General features: G+C 41.0%; 3 protein-coding genes across 3 annotated transcripts; 1 reads left to right on the top strand and 2 right to left on the bottom strand.

The window, feature by feature from the left end:
- The first annotated feature begins 636 nt into the window (after positions 1 to 636).
- On the top strand, positions 637 to 1,338 carry LOC146977515 (heat shock protein 30-like). Its single transcript, XM_085792434.1, has one exon. It carries the CDS (start codon positions 652 to 654, stop codon positions 1,237 to 1,239), a length of 588 nt encoding a protein of 195 aa, XP_085648560.1. The 5' UTR covers positions 637 to 651; the 3' UTR covers positions 1,240 to 1,338.
- A 1,456-nt stretch (positions 1,339 to 2,794) lies between these two features.
- Positions 2,795 to 3,739, bottom strand: LOC146977516 (heat shock protein 30-like). The gene has a single exon (XM_085792435.1). It carries the CDS (start codon positions 3,484 to 3,486, stop codon positions 2,899 to 2,901), a length of 588 nt encoding a protein of 195 aa, XP_085648561.1. The 5' UTR covers positions 3,487 to 3,739; the 3' UTR covers positions 2,795 to 2,898.
- A 1,848-nt stretch (positions 3,740 to 5,587) lies between these two features.
- On the bottom strand, positions 5,588 to 8,236 carry LOC146977517 (N-acetyllactosaminide beta-1,3-N-acetylglucosaminyltransferase 2). The gene is made up of 2 exons (XM_085793827.1): positions 7,920 to 8,236; positions 5,588 to 7,322 (listed from the first exon to the last, which is right to left on the bottom strand). The coding sequence occupies exon 2, from the start codon at positions 7,291 to 7,293 to the stop codon at positions 5,953 to 5,955; it is 1,341 nt and encodes a 446-aa protein (XP_085649953.1). The 5' UTR covers positions 7,294 to 7,322; positions 7,920 to 8,236; the 3' UTR covers positions 5,588 to 5,952.
- Between the last annotated feature and the right edge of the window lie 677 nt (positions 8,237 to 8,913).

An 8,913-nucleotide genomic window follows, 5' to 3' on the forward strand; every position in this document is an offset into this window, starting at 1 on the left:
AGAAGTGAGGCTGCTAAGAGTGAAGCAAATGGAAGGTAATGGTGCCATCTGCTGGACAGATCTGCACATTACAGGACAGGGTCAGATAAAACGAAGGGCTTTGTGTTTGTATAATTCAAACATTTATGAACACTTTCGCCCTGAAATATTAAACAACATTTTGTTTCATGTGTGTTACTAAAATTTTCAACATAAATCCAAATTTGGAATTATTATATTATTATTATTGGGGTGTAACTACAGGAACTTTTAAGTTAAAACAACAAATAAATAAATACAGAAAAATGCATAGAAATGCATCGAAGAGTAGGCTACTGACAGCAGGTATCTTTGGAAGAGTCATAAGCAGATTAACTTTGAAAAATGATTGTTATTATCTGATGGACAATTTCCCAAAGACATTATGGAGAAGAACAGCTTGATACCTTGTGGTCAAGTTTCAGAAGTTTACATGAGAGTCTGTCAAAGAGGAAACTTCCTGAACACACGAGAGCGACTCAGTGACGTCATCAGTGCTGAGTATCAGCTCCACCCAGTGGAGAGCTGTGGTAACAACAGGAAAGTTCCTGAAGACTCTGGAGCTCCTCCAGTTAGAGGATAAAAGCTGGGACAGTCCCACTGCTGAGACTCAACAACAGACACACACTGAAGATGCTGTGCTCTCATGGATTCCAGTCTGCCCTTAGTCCAGTCAGCTTCTACTGGCCTGTACGCAGTCTGTGGCCAGAAGTCAGACCTCTGCTCCAGCAGCAGCATCTACTGCAGAGAAACCTACAGGAGCTGATGGACAAACTTCAACACAACATCCTGGAGGAGAGCAGTGTGTGTGTGCAGCCAGTCTCCTACCAGCTGGACAAAGAGGGAGAGCACTTTAAGCTGAGCCTGGACACTGGAGGCTTTTCCCCAGAGGAGCTGTCTGTCAGGCAGGTGGGCAGGAAGCTGAGAGTCAGCGGGAAGACAGAGAAGAAGCAGGAGGACGGGAAAGGCTCCTACTCTTACAGACTCCAGGAGTTCAGACAGGAGTTTGATCTGCCTGAAGGCCTGAAGCCTGAAGCCGTCACCTGCTGCCTGGCTCCAGACGGGAAGCTCCACATCCAGGCAGCCACAGCTCCATGTGCTGAGGAGGCTGAGAGAGAGCTGACTATCAACAGGAGCCAGGAGGAGGACACACAGCAGACACAAGACCGCAGCTCAGAGACACACAACAGCTCACAGGACAAAGATCAACACGTGGACTGATCACAGTGTTGTTGTGTCAAGGAGAAATATTTTATATGGATGACTGATGGTCATATGTTGTTTTGTATCTTTGTATCTGAACATGATTAAATAAATGTTTTAGAAACTAAAGGTGATTTCTTTGGGTCTTTTACACATTTTTTTTCTTCATTGTTTTTGCTTTAATTTTCTTTTGACACAGACATGTGCAGGTAAATCCTGCAAATAAGAAGAAAGAGCTGATGGGAAGGAAACTTCCCACCTTTAAATATCCAAGTGTTAGCCTGACAAGCCAAACAATATCATTATTTGCTGCCGCTAGGGTGCGTCTAGATTTCTAGGCTATCCAAGTGTAAAATATCTGAAAGAAAAATGGTACTTGGATTTTTGTTGTTGGAATAATCAGTATGAAAGAAATGGGGTTTTTTATGAGTTAAATGATGGGGTGTGCCTTTGTCCATTCCTAAGCAAATATAATAATCGTGTGTATGTCCACTCTGATTGTCATTTTTTAAAAATGTGTTTTGCACATATTCCTCATGAGCAAGTGTGAGATAAATAATATAAGATGACGGTTATTTATCTTTTTTTTCTTAGAAAAATGCAACATTATATCTACTGAACACAGTTGGTTCTTTGCTGAAGTGAAATCAACTGTGAAAGTAACAAGGTAACTGAGCCGTTTTACTATCAGTTCATGTATTGGTGAATTATCAAACTTGTTGTTTTTGACTTTTGAAACACAAACCTCATCTGAGAGGAAATGGTCTGAGCCATGTAAACTGATTTACGCATTACATTCAAGAGCAGTGACTTGACCACTACAAAGTCACACACTGTGGTGTAACTTCAAAACATGACCCGGGAGCTCATAAACTAAAACAGGAACTGAGTGTCATCTGTGACATCAAATGTGACATTATCCCAAGTGTCCAGTCACAAAAACCTTCATGATGATTCACTATCAAATCCACGTCAAACTTAGAATTAAATGTCACACTCACTGCGGTCTAATATTAAAACGTGTCCTCTACACTTTCAAGTTCTATACGTTGCTGTTTGTTTAGCCAGACAAGAGCTGTTTGTGATTAAATATACAACATGTATACAACATATGTAAAACATATTAAAGATATGCATTAATTATTCTTAAAAAAAATTAAAAAATTCATTTATCTTTTAAGATTCTCTCAAAAGGGAACTATTTATTTAAATTGAACAATATGTGCAATAGAGACTGGTATTTGTATAAAAGTTTTCAAATATAAAGAATGGAAATTAAACAATGAATGATGAAGTTTCAATATATTTACTGATTATCCTTCAAAAATCAATTAATTATTTAAATATGTTTTTGAAATGATCTTGTTTTAGATTATGTATGCTTGTCAAATGTTTTATTACAGTAAGTCTTTAAGTTAATATTTTATAAGATTTTTATCAGATCCCTTCCCATCAGCTTTTTCTTCTTATTTGCAGGATTTACCTGCACATGTCTGTGTCAAAAGAAAATTAAAGGAAAAACAATGAAGAAGAAAAAACATGTGTAAAAGACCTGAAGAAATCACTTTTAGTTTCTAAAACATTTATTTAATCATGTTCAGATACAAAGATACAAAACAACATATGACCATCAGTCATCCATATAAAATATTTCTCCTTGACACAACAACACTGTGATCAGTCCACGTGTTGATCTTTGTCCTGTGAGCTGTTGTGTGTCTCTGAGCTGCGGTCTTGTGTCTGCTGTGTGTCCTCCTCCTGGCTCCTGTTGATAGTCAGCTCTCTCTCAGCCTCCTCAGCACATGGAGCTGTGGCTGCCTGGATGTGGAGCTTCCCGTCTGGAGCCAGGCAGCAGGTGACGGCTTCAGGCTTCAGGCCTTCAGGCAGATCAAACTCCTGTCTGAACTCCTGGAGTCTGTAAGAGTAGGAGCCTTTCCCGTCCTCCTGCTTCTTCTCTGTCTTCCCGCTGACTCTCAGCTTCCTGCCCACCTGCCTGACAGACAGCTCCTCTGGGGAAAAGCCTCCAGTGTCCAGGCTCAGCTTAAAGTGCTCTCCCTCTTTGTCCAGCTGGTAGGAGACTGGCTGCACACACACACTGCTCTCCTCCAGGATGTTGTGTTGAAGTTTGTCCATCAGCTCCTGTAGGTTTCTCTGCAGTAGATGCTGCTGCTGGAGCAGAGGTCTGACCTCTGGCCACAGACTGCGTACAGGCCAGTAGAAGCTGACTGGACTAAGGGCAGACTGGAATCCATGAGAGCACAGCATCTTCAGTGTGTGTCTGTTGTTGAGTCCTCTTGTTGTCAGATCAAACACTGTTAAAGTGTCTCTTGTCCTCTGTGTTGCTTGTGTTGGTAGTGTCTCAGTAGTGGGACTGTCCCAGCTTTTATCCTCTAACTGGAGGAGCTCCAGAGTCTTCAGGAACTTTCCTGTTGTTACCACAGCTCTCCACTGGGTGGAGCTGATACTCAGCACTGATGATGTCACTGGATTGCTCTCCTGTCTTCAGGAACCCTCCCTGTTCATGTCACTCAAGCTCTTATTTTTACGTAAAGTGTCAACTCAACCACAATACAATAATCAGTGCCTCATGTATTAATACAGACAGTATAAAGCAATGCTTGATATATTCGTGAGAAAAATTGTAGTAGCCTACAAACAATCCAAGTCTAATTGTAGCATCTACTATTAGTAGTAGTAGTAGTGGCAGAAATGGTTGTATTAAAACTGTTTAGAGCAGCTTTGCCATGTAATTTGTACAGTAGGTAATTTGATTATTACTACATTAAAATTGAGTTTACCTTTCCTCCATCTGTCCACTCCACCTCATTAGGGTTCAGCAGCTCAGTAATCTTCTTCCTGTTGTCCTCGGATAGACTTCACTTCTTTTACAACTGCATTACTTCAAAGCCACTGTCTGCCTATTAGTACCAAAATCAATGGTGGAGACCAGACAAGACAAGACTTTAATACAATAAAGAGAAGAGAAGAGAAGAGAAGAGAAGAGAAGAGAAGAGAAGAGAAGAGAAGAGAAGAGAAGAGAATTATTCCATAATTTACCAATTTTTGAATTGTCCTGTGTTGATTCAGGTGATACTGTTTCTTATCTTGGTGTTTTACTGCGACAACTTTGAGGAGAATCATCTAATTTTCTCTCTCATCTTTTAATGTAAGCTTGTCAGACTAATACAATTACTTAGGCCTATACTGTTTTTGCTTTCTTTATGATTACAGTAGTATGTTAAATAAAAATAAAGTTTATGCTCCTATAACCACAGTTTATATATAATAGTTTATTCTGTTCCTCAGAACAAGTCATTACCCAAAATATATACTGTATTGCCTAGCTCAAAAACCTCATCATCACATTTGTTTAAAAACCCACATGCAAATTGGCTATTCAGTGTCTATTGGGCCTCTAGTACTACAGTATCAAACACTCACACAGACAAGTGTGGACTTCCTCTTTGTATCATACAATGCTCCATCTACTTACACTACTGGCCACATGAACCATCCTAACATCAGACTTAATACATGCACTTAAATATTCACTTACATTTGATCACTCGGCTGTGCCTACATTGCTGGTAATTTACGCATATTTGCATAAGGCTTTACCTCCACGTCTGCCTCTCTAAATTAGAGGTTGACAACGCATTCTGTTTTGTTGTCAAAACCAAAGTCTAATTTGACTATAACTCCATAAGTAAATACTTACATTCAATAAAAGTATGTATTTAGCGACAAACATTTATTCATCTATGTTTATTTACATTTTATTAGCAATCCTTGAGGGCAGGAACAAATAACATTCATGTTCATCCACAACAATACCTCACCCCAATTTGAAGACAAAATCATTCACTGCATAATATGTTTACACAACAGTGAAAACCAATTAGTCACATCTGAAGGGCCTCACTTTTATAATCAGAATGTGCACTGGGAAAAAACTGAATTCACTTCATTTTGGTGTCGACTACAGACCTGTAAATCTTCATATATAACTGCGTTGACGACGTTGAGCTGACAGAATCTGTCAACAGAGAGACAGACATAAACACCTCCAAACCAAGTCAGTGGTACTTCCCTGTACAGTAGGTGTGTCCCTTTTTTGCCATGACAACACATGCACACAGCAGGACTCGTGAGGTGCAAACAACAGCAACCACGCTTTCTAAAAATTACACCTTCCCTGGCTGAGAGATGACCACAGTCAAAGCCAGGCACTGCTATGTATTATTACCATACCATACCACCTTACTCATTGTGAAAATGATCAATCTCACCAGGATCTGTTATATTTTAAATGTTAGACAAGCAGACGTCGGACATTTTGTATTTGACTGTTATCTGGAACTTTTGATTTCAAACATATCTCCAAAATCTTTTAAAGCATTCTCTTCAAACTTTCTGATGAATATGTATATGTTACTATATTTTCTTTATAAGGTTTTTTTTTTTAATTGGTTCAATTAATATCAGTTTTGACTAAAAACAAACTGTGCAAAGCCCTTCAAATAAAATTACCCATTGAGGTAGATCAGTCTTCCCCTCAGAGTTACATAACTCTTTGGAGGAAAGCTACATTACACAAAACTCATTACACTACCTGATTGACAAAAAGATGCATTCACTTTGTGTATGTCTTTCTTCTTCTTTTTTCAATGGTGTTTGGTGGCAGCATTCATTCTGTCGTCAATGAATCCCTATTTGGCAGTCAAATGAGCCTCAGCAACGATGGGGGAAATTCTGGAGCTGATTCCATAGTGCCAGCATCTCCTTAGGACTCCGCCTGTGAACCAGCAGAACAGATTTGTAAGCACAGGGATTGTTCCTGGTTGCCTCCGGGAGATCAAAGGTTAAAAAACCCGGGTGATGTCTTGGAGCAAGCCCTAGTCTGTGCAGGCACATTCCTAGATACACATCGTCTATTGGGAAAAGGCGTACCCTCTGAGACACCTCTCTCAGTCTTAACGCAAGTGAGCCGGAATACACCACCCCTCCTCCACCTGCGTACGGTGGGTAACCACCTTTGTAGAAACGTTCAGGTATGTAGTATTTAGTGGACGGTTCACGGTTTGGCATTGCGTTATTGATTACATCCCCGATAAATAAATTCATGTCAGTTTCATTTGTCCGCTCTCTCAACTCATTGTGCTCCTCCAACTCCCTTTGCAGGTAATCCAATAGGACATTTGTTCGAACAAAGACATCATCATCGCCTTTGAACACGAAGATGGCAGTGGGGCAGTACTCCTCGAGCCAGTGCCAGAACAGCAAGTCCTTTAGAGTCAGGTTAAAGAAACTATCTCTAAAATCCCACTGTAAGATATCCCTGTATTTCTGGTTCTCAAGATCAAGGAGGTTATTGAGGTCTGGATGAGGACCTGTACTCGAGTCCTGCCTTCCAAGTAAAAACACTGTGCGCACTGGTGCTTCCTTAGAATAAAACCCCTTCACCAGACCACTGCGTCCCCACGTCTCACGGATGGCCTGTCTGTTTTCAAAGTTCCCCACTTGAGATTTAACAGCTATGAGAAGCATGGGAGTGCCCAAAACAAAGTTTCTGTTGTTGTCCCTACACATACCAGGCTGATTGATCAGGAGTGGATACTCTCTGCAGTGCATTGACCTGATAAATGATATCAGTTGTTCAGGCAGGCCGTTTGAATCTTGCGTACGAGGGAGTGAACACTTGTTTGACATGCAGTTGGAGAGGCATTCATCCTCGATCTCTAAATCAAGCTCAGTTCCCGACTTCCTCGTCACCCCCGTCGTGTTCCCTCGCAGTATTGGATTGTGCTGACGATCCCAAGCATGCTGCAACCGGTTCCACAGCGCACTGTCCACCAGACGGAGGTTCCAGAAAGGGCCAAGTGGGTGAGAGGCTGAAGCAGAAGAGTTAGGAGAAATCCCAGGGGCAACGTAGTGGACGGTTATTTTAGGAGGAGTGTAGGAGATGGTGACGAATATGGACACCATGATATAAATCAGAAGGTGGCCGGTCATCATGCAAGGCAGCAGGCACATGCACAGCAGTCTCCTGTTGCATTTGCAACACCTGCCCATTGCCTGCAGTGTACAAGTCAGACACACACCTGTACAAAGAGAAAAAATAACAGATGTGAAGATGAGATTTTTTTTTTTTAAATGCATACTGGAGAAAACATATTCCTCCTTGAATTCAGACCACTGCAGTGGCATGAGTCTACCTAATTCTTTATGGCAAACACTGCACTCCACTCCCTGTGGAGTTTCTGTCTCCTTGGTGATGGTCCTGTGGGGGTTATCTGTTCTTGTCTACATGCTCACAGCATCATCCTGCATCTACCTGCCGCTAGGCACACAGCCCCTGTAGACACACTGTGGAACATGTAATATGCATATTAACTCCCTCTTTCCCTCACCCTTAAAAGTTGGGTAAATACTGCTACATTTGTGGTTAGGACTTCACCTATTTTTTTTTCTTTCTTTTTTTGGGGAGAAGTGTTTTCAATAACTTAAAACCACTGTGTAAAAATGGACAGCTGGATAATGCTAATATATCTGTAGTGTCTGTTTTCCCTCATAGGCCATCCAGCATAAAGTTGTAACATTATAGGCTATTGTGGACTCTACTGACAGTGATTCTTACACAAGTCAGCTGTTTAGACCTTTTCAGACAATGAATAAAGGCCAAAGTAAGATTTACTTACAAGTGAGGGAACTCCTCTCGTTGTTTAAGCCGGCTGAGATAAAACACACACTGGCTTGTGGTGTCCACTCTTTGTTTTTGTTCTTTCATCCGGCTTGGTTAGGCTACAGGCTGGTCATACTGTAGCATAGCAGGTCTAAAAGCTACTCAGTTATATCCATTAGACGATGAGTGAGGAAGTGAAGCATCGTTTAGATCCGCAGCGGACGTTCTCGAAGTATCATCCGCAGCTGAGCAACAGGTCTCAGGTGAGGCACACTGTGCGCACAGCACAGGGCATGCGCTCCTGGCTCCTTGACAATATGATGGACGACGAGGAAAACAGTCACAGGATCGACCCACGCAGCTACTTATGCTGCTGCCACAGATTGGCAGTCTGCACTTTGTTTGCATGCAGGTGCTGCAGGTGGACATCTGTGTATTTGCATGATGCGGTCAAATGACTTATGAAAGAATGATGCAAACGCAAACTTATGGCCATCCATTTTAGCAGTTCAGTGCCATTAGAAACCTGAGAACAGCACGCCTATAGTTAGGCTACTTATGCAGCCTACTTCATTTGATTTTTTGATGGGCAATGACAACTCTCCCATTTATTTGGCATTTGGCGTCAGTAGCCTGTCCTTTAAATGTAGCCAATTAATTATTAATTAAAGAATGAAAACATCTTTAAAACACAGATTTAAAAATGTGTTTTAATAGTCAGCCTTTAGTTAGACCGTTTAGTTATCATTGACAACCCTATACCGCTAATATCTTCAATTTTAATATTCAAAATGTGCATAGCTTGTGAAACCGCACAGAGATGGGGGTATTAAACTATAGCCTACAGCACAATACACTATACAAGTAGGAAACGATGTAACAAAATGAGTGATGCTCCCTTTTCATTTTCCGTCTATTATAAGGCTGCATGTGTCTTTATTCTATTCTACTCTGTTCTATCAGTTCTATTGACTACTGTATTATGCAATTTTGAAAGGACAATCAAGGTA

This window comes from Trachurus japonicus, chromosome 12 (genome assembly GCF_045865225.1).
Source record: "Trachurus japonicus isolate A0001 chromosome 12, Traja_1.0".
In the NCBI taxonomy this organism is placed as follows: domain Eukaryota; kingdom Metazoa; phylum Chordata; class Actinopteri; order Carangiformes; family Carangidae; genus Trachurus; species Trachurus japonicus.